This window comes from Scyliorhinus torazame, chromosome 18, assembly GCF_047496885.1.
Source record: "Scyliorhinus torazame isolate Kashiwa2021f chromosome 18, sScyTor2.1, whole genome shotgun sequence".
Classification (NCBI taxonomy): domain Eukaryota; kingdom Metazoa; phylum Chordata; class Chondrichthyes; order Carcharhiniformes; family Scyliorhinidae; genus Scyliorhinus; species Scyliorhinus torazame.
This window is the reverse complement of record NC_092724.1, coordinates 134994283-135018995: the sequence shown is the minus strand read 5'-3', so window position 1 is coordinate 135018995 and position 24713 is coordinate 134994283. Positions and strand designations below refer to the sequence as shown.

Here is a 24713-nt window from a genome sequence, read left to right as displayed (position 1 = left end):
CTTTCTAATACCGCCACGTGGTTCAAGTCCGAGTAATGATCAATAATCCAACACACCGCTTAGTAAGAGTTAAATCAACGCACGTTTATTATATACAGTAATCAATACTTATACATATATTCTACTTCTAAGCCACTTCCTACAACTAACAGGCCAATACTTAACTTTGGAAATGGCCCACCAGGTCAGGGAAACGAATGGCCTTTCGTATGGGTTATGAGCCTGCGGGATTCAAAGCGGGTACAGGTCGATAGTCAGGAGTGTCTATCTTGTAGTGAGCATTGGAGTGAGACTTACAGTTTCTTGCGGCTGTTGTAGAGGGTCAGCAGAAGGGTCTCGAAGGGTGCGGAGAGGAGAAGAAGGGTCGATTTGAACTTGGCCCCTATTGTTATAGTCCCCAGGAGCTTCCCACCTCTCGGGGCAGACCTTGTACCTGGTTCCAAGTGATTGGACTTGATCCCAATCACTTGGTTCGATATTCTTCAATGCTGGAGCAATTCCTTGATCGAGGAGTGGTCATTCACCTCTCTTTGTGTAAGCTCCTGCTGGCGCCGAAAAATCTGGCATGGCTTTGTGTTTCTAATTTGTAGCATATTGTTTCCGTGATTGCTACTTACTGTGCAGATGGCTGGTGTGTTGTTGTGTTGATGGCTGCAGGTATAGATTCTGTCTGGCCTCCCCAGAGGCGAATACACAGTTTTGCCTGCAGCTGTCTGTTTGAGTCCTGTTGGCTGATTTTCCCATCAGCCTCTTCCGTTCGCCATTTTAAATCGGGGTTTGGCCATTCTAATCGGGAGTTAGCCATTTTAAGCGGCAACAAACCCTCCTTGTGATCCCAACGCGAAGCGTGAAGGATCACATCATGATTGTTACTTTCCATTCCCTGACTGGGGGGGACACCTCCTACATGGCCTCTGCACTGACCATAGCTATGCACAACATTTTTTAACTAACAATTCTAAGGGCGCTATGTCAGACAGGGACATGCATTACAAAACAATAAACTTGGAACCTCTAATTTATCCTTAATATACTACCCTCGCTAAACATTCCATTATCCTACCTTCCTCAATCATCCAACAAAATCACAGCATTTCATACAGTCTTTCCTGGCTTGGCAGTCAAGCTCAGGATCATACAATTTTTTTGCTCATGAAAAAGTTTTTTTACATCTCTTTATTTACAACAATAAACGCAAGTGAATGCACTTTATTATTTTATTATAGATCGCGGGGGTCGGGGGTCTGGTCGTAACCAAACATAGGGGATCTGATCCTATATACCGGGGTTCGAGCGCGGTAGGCTCTCCTTCTCCATTTACGTAGGCGCATAGTCTGCACTACACAGCAGAGTATCGCCAACGCCAATAGTGTTTCGATCACATAGGACAGGGAGTACCAGGTTATGAACCTGGCACACCAGGATGATGCAGTGTCGCTGGTGACTGGACTCTGGGTACTGCGGGGCAGTGAAACATTAACGGCTGGGGAGTTTGAAGTCATGGGGTTCGTGTTCATGCGCAACCAAATGTCCATAAACAGTGTGTTGATCAAGGTGAAGGAAGTCCTCATGGCCGTTCTCTTTCCTTCTCTTTTTTCTCTTTCTTTATTTTCTCCGGTCCTGGAGCTTCTGGAGTTCTGTAGAAACAAGCATAGTATCTGTAACTATCTTTGGTTAATATCTGGTATGCTAGTGTGTCTGTCCTTTGGTGCCAATTATTCCCTTATAATTGGTCACTATGTCCCTTTTTTTTCCAAAAACAAATTTTAGGACACGGCACACTTCCCAATCATGAACCAGTGCTGAGTTACCATCCAAATGTTCCAGGATGTAAATAGCAGATGGCGGGCAACCTAAAGGTTCCCTAAACAAACAAAACTTTTTGAAATGAAAAATGTCAAACTGAGGTGCGTATGGGCCACGACGGGTAAGAGATGGATGAAGTCCCCGGGTAGGACGGCTACCAATGCCGTCAATCTCCCCTACCTGAGCGTAGTTGACCAGCAGAGGGGTCCCCAGGCAGGGCGGGTCTCAAGCCGTTTCTCCACTGCCTGAGCAACCGACAAGAACGGGCAAAAATGTAGCCATCGTGGTGGGGCTGCCGTAGTGGTTCTATCCTTCGAACCAGAAGGGCAGTTATGATCGGGCGTCTGATACCCGAACAAGTATCAGCTGAAAAGCTAGTTCCTCTGAACGAGCGTGTGGTCTCTTGACCAGTTTCTGCAGATAAGCTAGTTCCGCTGAACAAGCGTGTGGAAAAATTCTCCTGTCGGACATACAACATTGAACAAACTTACAAACAACGCAAAACATTCTGCAGGTTCCCTCAGAATACGGGACATCGTAAATCACATTTGGGCTGAGGTGTAATTAGCATATGGAGGAAGTGCAGCGTGACCAAAGAAGAAAGGAAGGAGGAGTGAAACAAAAATGAAGTGGCCTTGCTGAGGTAACGCTGCCATGAGAAGTGGTGGATAAGCGCTCACAGTTTGCATGGGGCAGCTGGGACCTTGTGGCTGCTGTGGGTGGTGTTCTCCTTCATATCTGGGGGTTAGTCTAGCTGGTGGGGTCTCCTGCAATCTCGGGCGAAGTGTCCTGACTGCCCACAGTTGTAACATGACCCCTGGGGCACATAAGGTGGAGCAGGCTCTCTGGTGCATTGTTCCCTTGAGTATGGTTCACTGGGTGGGGGGTCGGGGCTGTTGGTGTCTTTGCTGGCTCGGGGGGCATTTGTGGGCTGATTCTGTTGCTGTTTCAGGGGGCTTGACATTCTTGTGCGTAATGTCCTAATTGTCCGCAATTGTGACATTCCGGTGGTTTCTGTGGGGGGCTGTTCCTTCCTTCGTTTACCCATGCGGGGTTCTGGTGCGTTTTAACTGGATGCATGTCTGCCTGCTCTTCCTCGGGTTCCCTAACTGCGGGTTTGTCTGCTTCTGCCTGCTGTTCTTCGGGATTTTTAACTGTGGGTTTGCTTTGTACAGACTGCTCCCAGGCGCGGGACAGTCTTTTTAAAACCCATTTCTCATTGTGGGCTTCCTCTGAGGGGTCATAATTCGTACAGGCTTTTTGTCCTGCCTCTGTGGCATGGGAGATAAGGGTGCAGGTCCATTTGGCCATACCGTCTTGTGACAAATGGGCGCTTTCTAAATTACCGAAAACTGCTGTGAAGTGAATTCACAGGCGTCCAGCAAATGCTGTGGGGTGTTCTGTCTTTTCCTGCCTGCACTTATTGAGGCCATCTACGGGGTCACCCCGGTTATACCCAATCGCATCCAGGATCGCGGTATGCATTTCTGCAAGGTTGCCTCCTCCTACATTCTGTGGGTCGGGAAGGGCTGCTGCTACTGACGGATCTAAACTTAAAACCATGAGCTTTACATGCTCTCGCTCATCCAGGCCGTACATGTTCGCCTGATGTCTAACTGTGGCAAAGAAATGGTGGGGGTCTGAGGCGGGGAGGAACGGTGTGATCTTCTCGCACGCGTCCCATAATTGGGTCACTGTTAAGGGGGTGGAATATAGATATTCCGCATCGTCCGATGTGGCTGTGCAGTGGGTGGTTACAGGGTTCATTGGAGCCTGAGCTATCTGCTGTGTGGGGGGTTGGGGTGCTTTTCTCTTTTGGGGCTTTCCCTGCGCACATGCTCCCTGAACATATCTCTGCGCTGTTTCGTGTAACTCTTCCCAATCAAGGCCGTCTTCCTGGTCTAACTTTTCCCCAAAGGTTTCCTGAAAACCTTTCTGAACAGAAAGCAGTGATTGCAGCTCTGCAATCTGCTTCCCGCACTTTGCGTGATCTATGGTGCTCTGACTTTGTTCTGTGGTGGCAGCGTGGAGTGCTCTTAGTGCTGCCTTGAGATCACTACACTGTTTCTGTAGCGTCTCTACCTGTTTTTCTGTCTCTTCTCTTACCAGGACTGCACGTTGCGTGTCCTGACAGGCCTTTTCATATTGCGACTGGAAATTGCTTAAATGCGCCAGACAAGACTGGTGATCCCCGTTTGGCGTCAGCCACCTCTCCATCTTTTGCTGCCAATTTCCTCCTTAATTCTAAATTCTCTTTTTCAACTTCACTTACATCGAATTTACTCATCCGATGTATGCCCTCAACCTCTTTGCGGAGCGTCTTGACGACCTCCTCTGTGTCTCGCAATTGTGCCAAACAGGACACGATTTCCATCGGCTTGCGAGCTTTTCCCAAGCTCTTTTTGTGTATCTCGCTCAGGTTCTCCCACCAGGTATGCCCTATACTTCTGGGACCTGATTCCTCGTTATCGCAGAAATCATTCCACAGGGGCCATCCTTTGCCCTTGAGATATTTCCGGATTTCCTCCTCCCACATGGGACACTGTCCCACTCTACTGCTGCTGGTCGCTGCGACCGCAAATTCCTCAGGGTTCATGAGGCGCTGCATTGCCTGCATGGCTATCTTTCCTATCCGACTGCTTCTTCTAAATTTGGAACAGGGGGCTAAGGCGGTGTTGTAAATGCGGGTACGGCTTTCGCTACTTTACGAAAATACAGACTACCGACAGTTTTGACGCAACAAAAATCTATCAGTTTTACCTTATAGCCCTGTTAGTTATGCATGCATACACACACTTCCGAATTATGGGTATTGATCAGAACGACTTGAACACTTGTGGTTTTCTGTTTCCAATTGTGTTTCTAATTCAAATTTCTTGGGTTCTCCCAGAGTGGTTTTCCACTTCTAAATCGGGTCCCGTCAGGATGTTGCCAAAATGTTGCTCGTTTTAGCCTTAGTTTAATTACTCTTGTTCTATAACCTTTGCTCTTGAGTCGCCAGGTATCTTTCTGATACCGCCACGTGGTTCAAGTCCGAGTAATGATCAATAATCCAACACACCGCTTAGTAAGAGTTAAATCAACGCACATTTATTATATACAGTAATCAATACTTATACATATATTCTACTTCTAAGCTACTTCCTACAACTAACAGGCCAATACTTAACTTTGGAAATGGCCCACCAGGTCAGGGAAACGAATGGCCTTTCATATGGGTTCTGAGCCTGCGGGATTCAAAGCGGGTACAGGTCGATAGTCAGGAGTGTCTATCTTGTAGCGAGCGTTGGAGTGAGACTTACAGTTTCTTGCGGCTGTTGTAGAGGGTCAGCAGAAGGGTCTTGAAGGGTGTGGAGAGGAGAAGAAGGGTCGATTTGAACTTGGCCCCTATTGTTATAGTCCCCAGGGGCTTCCCGCCTCTCGGGGCGGACCTTGTACCTGGTTCCAAGTGATTGGACTTGGTCCCACTCACTTGGTTCGATATTCTCCAATGCTGGAGCGATTCCTTGATCGAGGGGTGGTCATTCACCTCTCTTTGTGAAAGCTCCTGCTGGCGCCGAAAAGTCTGGGTTGTCTTTGTGTTTCTAATTTTAGCATATTGTTCCCGGGATTGCTACTTACTATGCAGATGGCTGGTGTGTTGTTATGTTGATGGCTGCCGGTATCGATTCTGTCTGGCCTCCCCAGAGGCGAATACACAGTTTTGCCTGCAGCTGTCTGTTTGAGTCCTGTTGGCTGATTTTCCCATCAGCCTCTTCCGTTCACCATTTTAAATCGGGGTTTGGCCATTCTAATCGGGAGTTAGCCATTTTAAGCGGCTACACTCTCCACCTTGCGGATGTTCCAATGTCTCCAGCTTCCTCTCCAGCTCTGAAACCCAAGCTCCCAGGAGCTGCATCTGGAGACACTTCCTGAACACATGCTAGCCCTGGACACTGAAAATGTTCACGGCTTCCCACATGGAGCACGAGAAGCGCACCATGACTTTGAACTCTCCTGCCATGACGTACCCCTTTAAATTAAACCTTTGGCAAATGCTTAATGTCAAATAATATCAATAACTGTAGTCTTTCCGGGTCCTCGTTACTATAGAATACAGCCCTTACAAAATATAAACCACAAAAGACCATACAAACTATAAGCAATCAAAGTAGTAAATACTTTGCCATCCTTACTGACTACTTACCAATCAGCTTTCTCCCTTGTAGCCTCTACTGCTGCAGCAGGGCAAGATCACTCTCTTAATATTTACAAAGTTAAAAAGCAAAGAAAAAAGCAAGAAGCACCACTTTCCCCTCTGCACCAAGTTCTCACTGTGCTCCAAATTCCTGATACCCACACACACTCAGGATGTGTTCTCTCCCACTGCTACTGCGAAAAGTTCACTGATTATAACAGGAATATTTTTATTTCAGTCTTGTAAAGTTCAGTTTATGTGCAGATAGTATGAGAACTGTTGCAAACTGCTTATTCTCTCTCCTGAATGCAGGCTTAGTATAGGGTGTTACTCAGAAACCTTGTACAGATTCAGACATTATTCTGTAATCTCATCCGTAGTTATTTGAACCTGTTGTCAGTGATCTGCTTCCTAGCGAGACTTAGTTTTTAGCTCTGCCAGCTATCCTGCTACATGAGGTTCTTCCCCAACTAAACTTTACTGAGATAAAGTGTTTTGTTTTAAAGATTCTTTGTGCAGTTATGTTGCTGCAGTTGCATAAAGAACAACAAAAGTTTGAAATTGAAAACCAAGATTATTCAGTCTGAAGATGATGTCATCATGCTTCACTAACTAGATTTAGTACATATCCCCTGTGGAAAAGAGATCAACCTATTCACTTGGTGTTGGTCATATCCATTCATGGTAAACATGACCACAATTAGTGATAAACATGAATAGATATGATAAACATGACCACAATTAGTACTTCTCGGTATTAATTAACCCAAATGGGTCTTCAATGTCTGAGTGCAATTTAATCAGTCAAAAGTGAGCTGGAGGAACTCAGCGGATTAAGAAAAGGAAATCTGTGGTCCTACGATCTGAGCATTAATTCCTGGATCTCCTGCCAGTAGCCTTTGCCACTAACTCTGCCAATTAGGGGAAGGCCATCTAAAGCACTGTGAGCCAATGCTTGTCGGGTTCATATTGTGTTCCCAGCTGCCTGAGGAAGCTGCCAAATTGACAGAGGATGCCAAGTTCATGGAGGACAAAGGAAAGCTCTGAATCATGTTTTACATCGGCATGAAAATTTTTCTTCAAATACCGAAGGAGCATGGACATGACCTGAGCCTAGACTGACAAATGAGCGGCACTTTTTCTGAATGATAGGCCAGTACACCTAACCCTGATTACCATACCAGCTTCTGCGCGTTTCTGAGGCCGGAAATTAGAAAGTTACAATCCCCCAATTGCATCGTTTCTTATGGTGGGCAGAGGGTCTATCCCAGACAAGGCCGTGTAGAAATTGTCAGAGCAAACCAAGACTCCCGTTCTAATTTTCAGCTATTCAAGCAGAGTTATGGTTGTAGTCCAGGAAAAGGATTACCTATATTTTGCCTCAAGTAAGAAAAAAGATTATTTAAAATTAATTGGTCAAACTTCCTCTGCTGTTTTTTGTTGTAGATACCACATGTCCAATCTAACAGATGGTTGTTGGAGCCCTGTAAGGCCGTCTGTTTTCTTCACAACCAAAATGGATGGAACTGTTGACACCTGGGACTTGTTATTTAAACATAGTGAACCAACACTCAGCATTAAGGTACTGTGATTGATTGTTCGAATCATTTGCATTGCTGCAAATGAAAATAAAAATCGGGGAAGATATAAAATGGGCTGCAGACTTGCTTATCACTCTTTTTACACAATTGTACAAAACAAAATCTATCCCATGTAGATTCCAACAGGGAACTCTGGATGCCAACTAAGATTGGGACCCATGGTTAATCGTTCTTTTTGACTTCCCTTCTTAGACTGGAAATATTGAAGCAATGATGTTGGTAATATTCACTTTTTCCCCCTCCCCTCACTACTTTTTCTCCTCTTCTCTCCTGAAATAATCTCTAATATAGATTCATAGGCTGTCTTCTGGTACCTCCATTACCCATTTGTGACCACTGACCTTGAGGTTTTTCCAGTCACTTTTGATCAGGTGCAGGGACTATAGCCATTCTATCCCTTCCTTAACTGTGGAAGCTTATATACATGTGCAGGATCCCTAAACTGTTTCAGAGAAGATTAAGTCTATGATATAGAATTTACAGTGCAGAAGATGGCCATTCGGCCCATTGAGTTTGCACCAGCCCTTGGAAAGAACACCCCACCTCATCCAAGCCCACACCTCCACCCTAACCCAGTAACCTCACCCAACCTTTTTGGACACTAAGGGCAATTTAGCATGGTCAATCCACCTAACCTGCACATCTTTGAACTATGGGAGGAAACCGGAGCACCCGTAGGAAAACCACACAGACACGGGGAGAACATGCAGACGCCAAACAGACAGCGACCCAAGCCAGGAATCGAACCTGGGATCCTGGAGCTGTTAAGCAACTGTGCTAACCACTGTGTTACCGTGTTGCCCAAGTTATTGGAACCTCCAACTAGTGCGTAGGAAGGTTTCCTCATAAATGATTGGCTGTTGTAGGACAAGTGGCTGAGAAGAAATGTTGGGCTGTAACTTCCTTGGAGTGTCAATCAGTGATAGATTGCCACTCTGTGCGTGCTTTTCTTTGCCAAATTTCTTCCGTGCCTGTCTCGCTCGACTTTCTGACTCAGGACTGATTTGATGCATACATCGGGAGGGGGGAATCAGACACCAAGGGAGGTTCAGACATCGGGGGAGGTGGATGAGAGAGGTTGGGCATGTTAAGAACCCCATTGATGTTACCTGCGAGAGTGTCTCAAACCCCGAAGGATAACTTGAAACACTGGTTATTAGTGGTCTATATATGTTTGGGATAATATGAGCAACAATGTACAACCCAGTGAGGAAGCAGACCAGGCATTGGTCTGGTAAAAGCAAAGAAAAAACCCACAAAAGACTCATATACACTATGACAAGTATATTAACTAAACACACCATTTTATCTGAAGTTACCTCTTGTTCCCAAAATATACCCACATTCACTGAGCTCACTAAAACTCCCCGGGTGGGATTCTCCGGTCGTCCACGCCGAAATCGCGTTCGGCAATCGGCCGGAGAATACCCGTTTCCGACCAAATCAGGGGCGGTGCCGTTTTCGTGATGCTCCGCCCCCACCAAAGCGGTGTACCCTGAGGCTCACTCCCCGATGCTCCGCCCCCGACCAGCCAAGTTCCCGACGGCGTCGGTCGCGTGTGGTACCATGCATCGGTAACTCGGCATGACGGCTGCGGATTGGCCCTTCTAAATTGCCCCTTAGTGTCCAAAAGGTAGGTTGGACTACAGGGAAAATGCCTCGGTAGGGTGCCCTTTCAGAGTCGGTGCAGACTCGATTGGCCAAATGGCCATCTTCTGCACTATAGGGATTCTATGATAATTTTAAAAAACATTTCTCCACATTTCTCTTTGAGCCAGACATTCAACTCTGAAATCATATTTTCCCTGCGCCAATTTTCTCGAGCTCAGGTAATACTCCAGAGTATTTGCAACATTTTCTGTTTTAAATTCAGATTTGCAGTGTTTTCCTTTTGTTTTGGCATGATCTAGTTTAGTTTATCCCCCTGGTAACCTGTTCATCTGTTTCAAATTCTTAATAATTGTTGAACATCACAGTTAATGTAATTTTATTTTAATTTAACCACTGCTAGAGTCATTGTAAGGGATTTGTACAAAATACCAGCCTCATTGTGAGGATGATCTCATGATGTGTGCATCATGACAAGTGCATTGTCTTAATTATCACTAGATAAACACAACTACCCATTTCAAACACATCCATTTCATATTTAGGTACTTTTTATTTTTAAAAATGGTAGATTTACTTCCTAAATTTGGTTACCAAAGGATTGAACTATTTCATGCCACAAGAAATTGCTGCTTTTTTTACTGTACAGTCTAATATGTTAAATCTCATCCCAATCTGTTACTACAATGAGCTCACAGGGATTATTCTATTTTGCAGTTTGCATCCAATGGCACTGTAATTCCAGGTCCCAAGTTGTCATCCTTTAATGAGTTGTGAATGCTTTTTTTTTTTAATAAGCAAAGTATTAGGTTACCTCACTTAATTTCTTTTGTTTCTCGCCAAATCTTTAAGGTGTTTTCCTTTATCCTTTGTGTCATCTGAATCTTGACCGACTTTTTTGTTGGGAAGGCATGATAGTAACCTCTTATTAATGTCGCTTTTCAAGCTACATAAATGTGACCCAATATGGCACACTCTCTTACATTTTTCCTTCTGTTCCAGTAGGAAAGTGTCTTGTCACTGCACCCTCCTGACACACAATCTGACCAAGAAGTTTCATTATATGGGGAAATCACAAGCTGACTTGTTCCTGTCACTGTTTATACAGTGTGATGGAACACTTTTACATTGCTTCACTGAACCATCTCTCACCACTGAGAGGCCCTATGTCACACTTGAGGAATTTTGCCAAGAGATCTGACAGGAAGTTTGCTGCGCAGTTAAATACAACAGGATTTTTTTTGCTTAAGAATGTGACTTTTTGATTGTCAAAGGATGTGTATGTTTGCATCTGAAGACCTAAGACTTCTGTACACCATTTTGTGTTATTGCCTATTTGGAGTGTAAGAGCATCCTGACTCTTCAGCTGTTATTTTGTTCCCTGTGGGGAAGTACCTAGCATCTGCTTCATGCTCATCATAGGGGTAGAATTAAGATCAGGAACTCGGCATGTGGAAACTAGTAAGCATGAATCTGAGTCATACCACTCAGTTGCCTTTACAGGGTTAAAGGATCAGATGTAAAGTTTCTTATTAGAATTACAATCTAAGAAAATGTCAAAGGTGCAGAAGGGACATTCAGCTGTCTGTACTTGTCTTTCTAGTACTTCAGCTCACTAACTATTAGCAACACCCCTCATATCTTTGATTCCACATACTTCCCTGCAGATTGTTGAAAGATTAATAAGCATGTAAAGATTTTGTTTCAAAGATGTGTTCTAAATTCAAATTGTATTCATTTGTTCGAATGGTATAACATACCGTGAAGCAATATTCTGATTGACATTTCCTAATAATTTCTCCACCTACATGATATTTGTTTATGAAACTCTTAAGTATTAACGTTTGAACAACTCTATTGCAGTCCGCTTGTTAGTTTTTTGTTCTATTTCAATTATTATAAAATTGTTTTCGTTCAACATAGTTATTATGAGAATGTATTCGGCTGTCATGATAGCAATCTTTAAAGTTGTGACTTAGTCTCTTATTTCATTTGGTGTTTGGCGTTGGAATTGTTTCTATTTTTTAAAGTGTCGTGATTATAATGAAAAATCCTGAATAAAGCACTTTTTTCTTTCTGCACTTCACAATTGGAATGTAATACTGACACTGAAGGATAATTGGGTTTAGAGACATTGCTAGTTAAAAAGGGGGGATCAGTATCCCCCTTCTTATTGTTACATGTTTCATTATCAATTTGCTAAATCTGGATTGTTTTCCTTAATACATTCTCTTTCCTTCCTCTCACCAAGGTGTGTGATGAACCTCTGTACAGTTTGCGTATCCAAGACAATGGACGATTACTGGCCTGTGGTTCCTACCTGGGCACAACGACCCTGCTTGAGTTCTCATCAGGTTTCTGTACTTATCAGAAAAATGAAAAAGCACTTGCAAATGCCGTAAGTGTTCTGAGTTAGAGAGTTTGATCACTATTGCTGCGGCCAGCCAGTTTTTACTGAGGTATAGATTTGTGTGCAAAATTGATGGACTTCATTGCATTTAAAATGATTTTAAGTAAACTACAACTCTGAGGCCTATGCTTCAGATTTCAACATGAGTGTAATTGCAGGTAATATTGCCAAATTACACAATTGTAACAAAACCTGCAGAATGCTTAATAGTGAAATAATGTTGATTCGATAAATATGAGATACTATGACAAAATTTAATATGGTCTACTTGAGAAGCTCTCCAGTGAGACACGGTTAACTGTGCACACGTAAACAGGCTTTTGCATGTTTTGCATGAAATATCTGAAGGAACAGAGTCCCAATTTTGAATTAGATGCCGCTTTTTCTATTTATCATTAAAGTAATAAATATACTATTCGGTCCCACTCATGGGCTAAACTCACTTTGGATTTCAAAAGTCACTGAAGTAACAGTCACTAATCTATTTTTCTGTCGGCCATATATGCGATATCTTAGTCTAAAGTCCCACAGCCTCCTTCACCGTGTGGAAAATAATATGGGTAAGATCTTCTGGCTGTTCACTGCAGTGGGATCTTTCACTGATGTCACACCCCCGCCACAGATTTCCCATGGTGGGGTGGATTCAATGGAAAGTCCCATCGACAGCAGTGGACCAGAAGATCCTACCACTGGCCAACGGCAGTCCTCTTCCCGCTGCCGAGAAACACGCTCCGGGGAGGAAGGAGAATCTCGCCCACTATCTGTGTTCCCCTGCATTTCATTCAGACTGTTATAGACTGCTTTCTTAAGAGAAAAGGAAAGAGCGACACACACACACAGAAAAAAAAATTACGTCTTGACCCATGCCTCAACTCTTTACTGAGGAATGGCACCAAGCTGCTGAACAACTATCAGTAAGCCTGGCGCCTAAGCTCCTCACCTGGACTGTGCACTACCTGTGGGTGGCAGCTGTCTGGACTGGCTGACTGAGAGGTAATAGCCAGGGCATTGGCAGAGTGGGAGCACATCCTGAGAGAGAACAGCACATTTGTACCTCCTGTGGATATACCTAAAACACATAGACTGCAGCAGCTCAAGAAAGCAGCTCACCACTACCTTCTAAAGTGTAATTAGGGATGGGCAACAAATGTTGGTCTATCCAGCAGCGCCCACAGGATAAAAACAAATCACATAATAATATGGCATTTTTTGTTTTATTCTTAGATGTTTGAGAGGGAGACAAAACGGGAGAAGATTCTGGAAGCACGTCAACGTGAGATACGGGTAAAAGAGCGGGCTAAATCTGAACAAGGAAAAGTGGTTGAACACAAAGACGAAGACGAGGAGGAAACTATTGAATACAAAATTGAACAAGCTGAGGCAGCGTTCTTTGAAACTATTGAACAAGAAAGACAGAGATTTGAGATGGAGGCAGAAAAAATGGATGAAAGGGTAAGAGGAAGGAGTTTGAGGTATTTTTTTACTTTTGGAAATGATAGTGCTAATCTGTTTTTAATCTTAATGCCAAAAACCTTGAATGCTGCTGACGCCCATTTTCTGTTTTATCGGTGTCTCCTGTACGATTTTGTTATTCTGAGAATTAAAAAGCTAGCTAATGAAAGTCGCCTCGAATAATGTTCCTTTTGCACCTCTTAAGTGGCTAAATAGTACTTAATTGCCGAGTAGTGGACAACTGTGGAGAAATAGAATTAGATAAAATAACAGTGAGAAGTGAATTTGTAATGTCAGGGTTTGTTTGAACAGATGTCGGTGCGTCTACATTTGAACTTTCATCAGCTAATAGATAAACACAGCTCATTCTCCTCATCCCAGGCTTGCATCTATAGAATGTGCCTGTTTCATGCATTACTTTTATCTACACTTAAAACTCACTTAAATCTGAAAGGCATTATTTTGTGCATAGTTACAATGAGAAAAGAATCAAACTTGAGAAGCAGGCTTTCTATTTAGATATCACAGTGCAAGAGGAACAGAGCACTTTCCCACCAGTTGTTGCTCTGCTTCACTTTTCCAATTCTGTAAGTAAAGTGAATAATTAAAAGTGTTCATGGGCTCATCTCTGGTAGAAGGAATGATGGAAGTTAAGATTCAGTAAGCCAATTAAAAATTTCAGGTTTCACTCGCACCACATTCCACAAATCTTGTTGGTATATTTTTAATTTGGTTCCCAGCTTCATATTCAGTTTGAGTTTTGTTATAACCCCCACAAGATCCATGGGGATGACCCGATTGATCTCCCCGTGGGGCTCGTGGAGTATGAGCTCCCCTGCTAAGGGGCGGAGGCGCAACAGCGGGTTTATTAATTCCCCAAGATAAAGGTCGGCCCAGAAAAGAGCCAGCAACTCAGGATGGTCCCGGCTGGGGCTTGGACTGCTGCTTAGTTCTGTATTTCCTAGCTGTGAGTAGCAAATAAACTACTTTTGGCTCACCTTTTCAGATCTTCCAATTGACTACAATAATTTGTAAATGTTAAGCAATCTCAGTTAGCTTTCTTAACTCTATACCAATATCTCAACTGCTGGCCAACCGATGGAGCACACACTTATTAATGTACCTTGGAGCTATGTCTCATATGTATGAAGTTCTACCTGAATTAGCAGATGGAGTCAGAATAAAAAATCCAACACCAAGCCCAACATATGGAAATGCACTTTATGGACCAACACTTGGTGGCTATTAGAAAGTTGTTTGCCTGACTTTCCGATCCTGCCAGCTGAAGGCAGAAGTACAAATGAAGGATATTGCAGTGGGCGTTTTAAGAGAGAGATTGTGTTAATTCTTTTATAGTATTGCAGTTATATCACCAATTTTTAATATGTTCATTATTGATTCTGTGGTCAAACAATTTCCATGTTAACATGATTTATCAGTTATCTAATGTTTCCAAAGATGCAAATAAATAGGCTTTTGATAAATTGTCAGTGTAATATGCCATGGTCACCATATTCATTCAGGGCTGTTAGCCCAAGGGCAAAATATGGAATAGGATCATCCAACTGGTTATCGGTGTTGGCTAACTGATTTTACTATGACAATAAGTTGCATTTATATTGCGTCTTTAATATAAAAATGCTACAAGGCAGATAGGTGTAATGAAATAGACACAGAGTCAACAAAGAAAAAAATAGGAGAGATAAGTGAAGTCTCCATGGCCGAGATGTATTTTCGGGATATTTTTAACGATGGACACAGAGGTGCAAATTTTAACCCCCAAAAACAGGTGGTTTGGGGCTGGATTAAAATGTTAAAACTCTCAACCCTGACTTCAACCCAAATCCAACGCAGCAACCTCTGGGTTCAGTGGAGGCAGAGTGGGATGTGGTGACCAAACCTCCCAAGAGGTTGGTTGATTGTTTAAATATTATAATGTCGCAGATTTAATTTCCCCTTTAAATTTGAGCCTGGTTGGCCAGGTATTCCAAACCTTGGGGATGATGTATCTCCAGTGCTCTCAACCTCATCCCCCCCAAATTGTTTCCAGGTATCTGATTGATCCATTGCACCTGATCTGGATCTCTTCTCCCGACTCTCCACTCCCCAGCTGAGTACTGATTCCAATTCCTTTTTAAAAAATGTAGAGTACGCAATTCATTTTTTCCAATGAAAGGGCAATTTAGCATGGCCAATCCACCTACCCTGCACATCTTTGGGTTGTGGGGGCGAAACCCACGCTAACACGGGGAGAATGTGCAAACTTCACACGGACAGTGACCCAGAGCTGGGATCGAACCTGTGACCTCGGCGCCGTGAGGCAACAGTGCTAACCACTGAGCCACCTTCTAGGATTCCTGAACATAATACAGTGCCCCTACCAGCCTCCAAGTTAACATCTGGGTTTATTATTCGAGATTTAGGAAAAGGGTTCCAAAAGGTAGCAGTATGGTGGCAGAAGGCTTTAGCACTAGCAGTGTGTTAAAAGAGTATGCTCAGAAAGCTGAAGTATGAAGATAGTAACTTATGTCAGATTGTAAAATATTGCAGAAACAAGATGAGCAAGGCTAATAAAGGATTTATAGACAAAAACAAGCATCTTGAATTGAATACACTGAGAAATTAAGAAATAAATTTTGGTCTGTAGGAATGGCACTGATGGGTGAGCAAGATGTAGCAATGGGTAGGATACATGTGGTATTTGGTGCAATTTTTTCAGAGTGTCAGGCTCTGACTGAAATCCAGCGTATAACTCTCCCGATGCACAGCCGAGTTTTTAGTCCAGGTTTTGAGCTCCTCTGGAATACGAAATTCAGGGGGCGTGGCTTACACCGTCACTGTGGTGCAGCGGGGTCTGATAGAGGCTTTAAGACTGGCGCCACGGTGTTAGAGGCGTCTGTTAAAAAGGATGCCCTGATCAGCACAGAAAATAAGCCCCTCCCCAACCAAGGACACAGGGGACCCTTCACACCCACACCCCACCCCACCATCATCACCATTGGAGGATCTCAACCCCCCCCCCCTTACCACCACCACCATTAGCATTGGGGGCTCTCACCCCCCCCCCCCCCCCCCCCCCCACCAGAAACATCAGCATTGGGCCAGAGAGGTGGGTCAGTAGTAAGGAAGAAAGCTTGGGTTGCGGACCATAAAAGATAGTTTTGACCTTCATGATGTGAGCTTGTTATTTATACAGTCCAACATATAGTGTAGAGGAGATACACATACAGTTATTCAGAATCGATGTTGGAGAGCTTAGTAACCAGCTAACAGCTCCAGGGTATAATCATTAACTATTTATGGTGGCTAATGGGGTAAGTTGTGGAAAATGCCAGACCAACTTTACAAACATCTATCACTTAATACTGCTTCTTCGTCTAGTTTCCATGGTCCAGTTTGCAAAATGGCATGGTACGCTTTTTCAGTCTGATTTTTTCAAAAGGCCGAAAAGAGCAATGAGCTGGTATGGCATCTGTGGGCAGATGTCTGAAAATTGTTCACTATGACTAGGCCAGATGATAATCTTTTAGTTAGACTGGCAGTGAAATTGCTCAAGCAAAAATAACCCCTCCATCTCTTTATACTTCTACATCAAATAATTTGTACTCTGATATACTTTTTGTAGAACCCTTGGGTGGGCAGGAGCAGAAATTCATACTTAAAGTCATTGGGTGTTTGGCTGCCTCTCCAAATTTTCTGTCCTACCTGTGATGGATTCTGCCACAGACAGGACTGGAAAATCCCAATTTTAGGATTAAATTAGACTGTTGGTCTCATGAAAAACCACAAAGTATATTTATTTTCAAATCAAATTGTTTACGAAATTGTACTTTTTTTCTCTAGGAAAAGATGCTGTCAGAAGAGGAAGAGGAGGTGAGAACGGCTTTTTGAATTTAATGAGTGTACTAAGGATTTGGTTATATTCTAAGTTGGTTCAGTTACTTAATGTAAAAATTAAACAATTTCCAGAGATACTGATCGGAATTCTCCGATAGTTACACTAAGTCCCATGGTGGGGGAGGGGCAGATACTGGAATGTTGACCACTGCGGTGGCAGGAACGAATGACAAAACGTCTGGCCCCAACCTGATTAATTATGCAACCGGGGTGTTTTGCGTCATATCCGGTGACGGGCAGGCCTGATGATGCATAGTCTGCTGTTCTATCCGGCACCATTTTGAAAATGCGCCAAACATCACTGACCCACTATTGAAGAACAAAGGTGAAAGCCTAAAAATGAGAATGGATCTCTGGCATCCTGAGGCTGGAAAATGGATCCCCTTGATGACACCTTATCTGGAAGGTCCACTTGTAGATACTTCCCCTACCCACTGCTGTGGTATTCCTGGAAATCCACCCTGAACTCCGGAGGCAGCTCCAGGCATTGTTCCAGGTGTGTTTCGCACCAGCGTGTTTTCCCGATGGTGCCAAGGAGAATTGGGCATGGGTGGTCAGGACTTCATCTGCACCCTATTAGCAGGATACCAATGAGTTTCACGTCAGACTCAGGCGGGTTTCCCGATCCGCTATGGTGGGCACCAGCAGAAAATCCCGCTGTAAATGCATGCTGGTGTAAAACCAATTTTTGGGCCTCCCGCCAAATTCTCTGCCCCCCCATCCTCCCCCCCCCCCCCCCCCCCCCACATGCCATTGAACCCACCGGTGGGGGCTTGGGACAATTCGGTCTACTGAATTCTCTCTTGCGCAGATAGCATCCAACTGTTCGGCTCTGAATTTAAATTCAGTTTCAAACCAGCTGTGAGGCCAAAACAAAATTCTCAACTCCTCCCGCACCTCTGCCTGGATTCCTAATCATCATTCTTTGTTTGCTAACTATTAAAAGAATAAGTGTTTACCACAGACCAATGCTGAATATAAGAAATGAATTCCAAAAATGGGGCAAATATATAAAGCATGTCTTCAGCCGCTTTTTCTAAATATAATTTTATCTCAGTCCAGAGATGACATTCTAGATTTCTGTATATATCTAATGAGAACCTTTGTTTTTTTTTAGATGGATGACTATTAATCGGAAAATGCTACTGCAGTGTCAATTAAGTAAATTAATTAAATTTGCTTCACTATTGAAAGAACAGCCAGCATCCAGAAGATTAATATCCTGAAACTTGGTATTGACATCTGGACATTAAATGCACCTATTTTCATATTACATTGATTTTATTCAATACATGGTTTTCTTTGAATTTTTAAATAAAGGTTCAACGTTTTATTTGTAGTGCTTTCATCTATATATGATGCATTGTAAAGATTTATTGAACTGCAACAAAGTCAATTTGTTGCAAAAACAAGCTTCCCTGAGTTGAAGAAGAGACTGTGTGTCAAGACAAGAGAAGCTACCACAATTTATATTTCTTCTCCAATTTTGCTCCCAGAAGAACCATTCGCTGTTAGCTTGGGACTGTTATTCCATGAGAGAATAGCTTTTCAAGGCCATACTTAAACAAGGCTGGCAGCTGATAGCAGTTGTAATGCTCTTGAATTCCAGAGCCTTTAACCTTGGTAAGCTCTACAACTAGAGCTAACATCATTATGAAACTAAGGGCAGGGTTTTCTGGCTGTTCCCCCTGGTGGGATCTTCCTCCAGGGGTGTGGGTCAAAATCCCCTGCCACAGCAGCATGGTAGGATTTAAATTCAATTAATAAACTGTTTGATATGAGACTTGCAATTCTGGGGAGAGGAATAAGTGACAAGGAACTGTTTATTTTTATAATCCAAATTTAAGTTGCCTACACAAAAAATACTGTTGAGTCAATTGTGCTTTTGATCATTTGACACAGTAAAAGATTTTTAAAACATTAAATGTTGTCATCCTTTCAACTAAAAGCTGGTAATTCGAATTTCTCTTGAAAAGTTATCAATCTCTACGGAGGTCATAACACTGGATAGAAGAACCCTGTGATTCACGTTGTGAAGATGAAGTTTGAGGCGGGAACAGACCATAAAAAGTATCAGCTTATAGCGGTTTCTTAAGATATCCCTGAACCTCACACACAGGTTAGACTGCAAGATTCGGAGAGAGTGCTGAAAGTTAGAGGCAGCTAGGCCTGCACCATAAGCAGTGAAAATGTTGGTTGCCATGAGAAACGTGGGAGGTAGGTCATGCCCAGATTGAATAGACAGTGCTTGTGAGGATTTCAACAAGAGTGGAAAATTTGCCTAGCATGTCTAGAGGGAGGAATTTTTAATTTGTCCCTCATTATTAGAGTCAGTTCAAGGAATAGAAATGATTCAGCTGGAAAAATAAAAGGGAAGCAAGCCAACAGGAGCCGAGGATAGCTTTGGACTAGTTATTGGAAAATGAAGTGTCCACTTAAAGTATAATCTTGGAGGGGGATTTTTTGTCATTTTAAAAGTTAAATGGATATCTTTTCTGTAGTTTAGGATATGAGATGCCTACTGAATAGTGTTTGGGCACTTGCTTTAATTTGTTAACTGCAGTAAAAGTCTTAAAACTTAAAATTTTTATCATATGAATCTTCCAGCGACTCACTAGAAATTCAAATATCTTTCTAAAGATGTATTGATCTCTACAGGGAGCATAACAAAAGGAAGTGTTAGCTCCTATCATTAGGTGACATTGATGTCAGTCCAGGTGCTAAATGATCTAATAACTATAACAGCCAGTAAAAGTGCTAACAGATAAGGCAACATTTCAAACAAGTGCATTTAATTCTACTTAAGACACTAATGAGCTCACAAACTCCATTACTGAGTCAGCAATTCTATCCTGCTTTATGTCAGCTGTCTCACTCTAAACTTGACAATTTGCAACCTGGACATCCCGCTTGACCCTGAGATATGCTTCTGATGCCATATCTATCATATAGACCACCTATTGCCACCTCTGTAATATCAGCCACACCCATCCCAGTTGCAGCCCAACTGCTGCTGAAACTCCGTGCGTGTATCATCTACTCTGATGCTGTCCTGGTTACTCTCCCATTTCCACCCTCCATAAACCTGAAATGATCCAAAACTATGCTGCCGAAATTCCAGATTATGTTAAACACTGTTCACTCATCATCTCTGCGCTTGCTGACCAATGTTGGCTTGTGGTCAACTAACGGCTCAACTTAACATTGTCATCCTCATTTTCAAATTGCCCTACAGCTTCACCCCACTCTTTGTAACCTCCAAAGCCCTACAACTCTTTGGGATCTCTGCATCCCTAAAACCTTGTCCTCTTGTACTTATAGCTAACCATTAGCAGTCATGCCTTGAGCCATATAAGCCTTAAGTTCTGAAATTTCTTTCCTAAACCTCGCTACCTTTTTACCTCTCTGAGAGACCTATGCAATTGTGTTAAAATGAAGGACCAGTTCTATGGAGGGCAGTGCATGTGAGTTCTTTAAATTAGACAGGAACATATTAAAAAGGTACATGTTATAGCTTCCATAATGTTGAGAAGTCTCATGCTGATTAGTTATTAACCATGATGTACATCCACAACTCAATAGTTCATTTGTAACAACATTAAGCAATCTTCATCACTCTTCTATATCTATAAATCAGGTGAGTGAATCCAAACAAAATTAATTATAGTCTACTGATCTTGCGTACACCCAATTTTAACCACTCCACTGTTGGCAGCATTGCTTTTAGTCCTAAACTCTGGAATTCCCTCCTTAAATCTATCTGCCTTTCTCTCTTTGAGACACTTCTTGAAATCACCGTTTGATCCAAACATTTGGTCACCAAACTGTCCAGAAACTGTTCCTCATGTGCCTGAATGTCACACTTTGCTCAATAAAGCTCTTGAGAAATGCGTTGGGACTTTTTATTGTATATAATGGAGAATAAAACAGAGAGTACAGACCTAGGTATGTAAAATAGAGAGAGTGCCATGCTTGTCAGCTTTGCTATCCCCTCCATCTAATTCCTGCATTTTGTGGTCTATTATTTCGTTGTTGCTGTGGGACCCACCTAGTTTGCAATTCAGGTTTTGTAACTTGTCTGTTCAGCCCCATTCACTGGATTATTCTTGCCAGGAGTACTGATTGAATCCTAAATTTGTCTGTGTTCAGCCCTAAACCCTATGGAAATGGGCCCAGAGCATTTTACTTGTTATGGCTCAGATCTAATTTTGAAAAACTCATGCAGAATCATTCAGGGTGGTTAAAAATCAGAGCATTTATCTCCTGGTTATAAATGAAAGCAGGTTATTGATTGCTTATACAGTTGATGATCATAATGAACAAGAAAACTGGGGGAAAATATTATAACAATCGCAGCCAGGCCCAGTGTGGTGATATGCATGCACACATCAATGTAAATAGTTGTCTATCAGTGCACAAAGTTATCGGTATGACCTCCGACCAGCAGGTGGCGTTAGAGATCCATCACGTGATTGGGGACACCGACCAGTTGGTAGTAAGCCGTACAAGAAGATAGTCACACTTGGAGTAGCTCCAGGAGAATTCACTGAATTCATTTAGTAGCCATCGTCTGTATTATAGTTTATTAGTTATCTTTTCCACGTGCTTGCTAATGAATCATCTTTATAGTTAAACAGCTATATGTTCTGTGTACACCATTACAACGCTAATATCACAGAACACAAAACCCATAAAATGACAACAGGGAAGAGGAATCCTTAAACATATTTCCAAAGGGACTTCCGGTTGCGGCTATGCCTAGGTAGGTTTCACGTTTGGCAGCTCCCGCCGGGAACGGACTTTTGGGCTCTTCAGAGAGGCCCGAACGGCAATTGTTCGATGGCTTCCAGTGTGGGAAGGTGACCGCAAGGTCCCCCCGACATTATATGGATTGGACCAGGAGTGGAGCGGTTAAAAAAGTGATCCTGGTGCAGCGAAAAGTGCGAGGGAGGAAAAGCAAGATGGCGGCGGGTGGAGACCAGCGTGGGCGCAGTGGTCGCAGGAGCAGCAGGAGTTTCTTAAATGCTGCTTTGAGGAGCTGAGGACAGAAATGCTGGCGCCAATGAAGGCGGCGATTGAGAAGCTTGTGGAGACCCAGAAGGCCCAAGGGGCGGCGATCCGGGAGGTGCGGCAAAAAGCCTCGGAGAACGAGGACGAGATCTTGGGCCTGGCGGTGAAGGTGGAGGCGCACGAGGCGCTGCACAAGAGGTGGGCGGAAAAATTTGAGGACCTGGAGAATAGGTCGAGGAGGAAGAATCTTCGGATTCTGGGTCTCCCTGAAGGAGTGGAGGGGCCCAATGCCGTGGCATATATGAGCACGATGCTCAATTCGCTGATGGGCGCGGGAGCTTTCCCGAGGCCCCTGGAGCTGGATGGGGCTCATCGGGTCCTGGCAAGGAGACCCAAAGCCAACAAGCCACCAAGGGCTGGAGTGGTGAGTTTCCACCGCTTCATGGACAGAGAGTGTGTCCTGAGATGGGCCAAAAAAGAGCGGAGCAGCAGGTGGGAGAATACGGAGATCCGAATTTACCAGGACTGGAGTGCGGAGGTGGCTAAGAAGAGGGCGGTGCTCCATCGGAAGCGGGTGAAGTTCGGGATGCTGCAGCCAGCGCGATTGTGGGTCACGTTCCAAGATCGGCACCACTATTTTGAAACGCCTGTTGAGGCATGGAACTCTATACAGACTGAAAAGTTGGACTCAAATTGAGGGTTTGTCGTGGGGAGATGTTTACTGTGTTTACTGCATTTGGGGAATATTCTTTTTGTTTGAATACAAATGTGCGGAGGCTCCTCAATGTGATTATGATGCCCTCGGTGGAGGGGGAAGCGGAGGTTGTGGCAGCTGTGGACGCGGAGAAGGCCTTTGATCGGGGGGAGTGGGAGTATCTTTGGAAGTGTTGCGGAGGTTTGGGTTCGGGGAGGGGTTTATCAGTTGGGTCAGGCTGCTATATAGAGCCCTAGTGGCGAGTGTGGCTACGAACCGGCGGAGGTCGGAGTACTTTCGGCTGTACCGGGGGACGAGGCAGGGGTGCCCCTTATCCCCCTTGTTTGCACGGGCAATTGAGCCGCTGGCCATGGCACTGAGGGAGTCCAGGAAATTGAGGGTCTGGTCCGGGGGGAAGGAACACCGGGTGTCGTTGTATGCCGACGACCTGTTGTTGTATGTGGCGGATCCAGTGGAGGGGATGGCAGAGGCCATGCGGCTCCTAAGGGAGTTTGGGGACTTTTCGGGGTATAAACTCAACGTAGGGAAGAATGAGCTCTTTGTGGTGCATCCAGGGGACCAGGGAAGGGAGATAGACGAGCTACCGGTGAAGAGGGTGGAATGGAGGTTTCGGTACGTAGGGATTCAAGTAGCTAGGAGTTGGGGGGCCCTGCACAAGCTCAATTTGACGCGGTTGGTGGAGCAGATGGAGGAGGATTTTAAAAGATGGGATATGCTGCCACTCTCACTAGCGGGTAGGGTGCAGTCGGTCAAAATGGTGGTCCTCCCGAGGTTTCACTTTGTGTTCCAGTGCCTTCCCATTATGGTCACCAAGGCCGTTTCCAAACGGGTAAGCAGGAGCATCATGGGATTTGTGTGGGCGAATAAGACCCCGAGGGTGAAGAGAGTGTTTCTGGAGTGTAGTATGGACGGGGGGGGGCTGGCGCTGCCGAATCTGTGTGGCTATTATTGGGCAGCCAATGTGGCGATTATCCGTAAGTGGGTAATGGAGGGAGAGGGGGCGGCGTGGAAGAGACTAGAGATGGCGTCCTGTGTGGGCACGAGCCTGAGGGCGCTGGTGACGGCACCGCTGTCGCTCTCGCCGACAAGGTACACCACGAGTCCGGTGGTAGCAGCGACGCTGAAGATCTGGGGGCAGTGGAGGCGACACAGGGGCGAGGTGGGAGCCTCAGTTTGGTCCCCGATTCAGGAGAACCATCGGTTCGTCCCGGGAAGGACGGATGGGGGGTTTTGGAGCTGGCATCAGGCAGGGATTAGAAGAATGGGGGACCTGTTCATCGATGGGACGTCTGCAAGCCTAGGGGCGCTGGAGGAGAAGTTTGGGCTACCCCCGGGAAACGCTTTCAGGTACATGCGAGTGAGGGCGTTTGTGAGGTGGCAGGTGAGGGAATTCCCGCTGCTTCCGACACGTGGGAATCAGGACAGGGTGATTTCGGGTGTATGGGTTGGAGAAGGCAAGGTTTCGGCGATTAACCAGGAGCTGAAGGAAGAGGAGGAGGCCTCGGTGGAGGAGTTAAAGGGCAAGTGGGAGGAGGAGCTTGGGGAGGAGATAGATGAGGGTCTGTGGGCTGATGCCCTGAGTAGGGTTAATTCTTCCTCCTCTTGCGGCAGGCTCAGCCTAATACAGTTCAAAGTTACTCACAGAGCGCATATGAAAGGGGCGAGGTTGAGTGGGTACGTTGGGGTGGAGGACAGATGTGGGAGGTGCTCAGGGAGCCCGGCAAACCACGTCCATATGTTCTGGTCGTGCCCGGCGCTGGATGGGTTTTGGAGGGGTTTTGCGAGGACTATGTCCAAGGTGGTGAACGCCCGGGTCAAGCCGAGCTGGGGATTAGCATTATTTGGGGTATCGGACGAGCCGGGAGTGCAGGAGCCAAAAGAGGCCGGTATTCTGGCCTTTGCGTCCCTGGTAGCCCGGCGGAGGATTTTGCTACTATGGAATGATTCGAAGCCCCCTCGTGTGGAAGCTTGGATCAATGACATGACAGGGTTCATCAAGCTGGAGTGGATAAAGTTTGCCTTGCGAGGGTCTGTGCA

General features: G+C 44.5%; 1 protein-coding gene across 2 annotated transcripts in view; it reads left to right on the top strand.

Moving 5' to 3' along the window:
- The window catches only part of dnai2b (dynein, axonemal, intermediate chain 2b), an 86739-nt gene extending 67863 nt beyond the window's left edge, over nucleotides 1–18876 (top strand). For both annotated transcript variants that reach the window (XM_072483434.1, XM_072483433.1), the window contains exons 11-15: nucleotides 7430–7565; nucleotides 11444–11590; nucleotides 12827–13054; nucleotides 16898–16927; nucleotides 18069–18876. In XM_072483434.1, the coding sequence (XP_072339535.1) occupies nucleotides 7430–7565; nucleotides 11444–11590; nucleotides 12827–13054; nucleotides 16898–16927; nucleotides 18069–18083 (556 nt within the window). In that variant the 3' untranslated portion in view covers nucleotides 18084–18876. The remainder of the gene's footprint in view (nucleotides 1–7429; nucleotides 7566–11443; nucleotides 11591–12826; nucleotides 13055–16897; nucleotides 16928–18068) is intronic.
- The last annotated feature ends 5837 nt before the right edge of the window (nucleotides 18877–24713 follow it).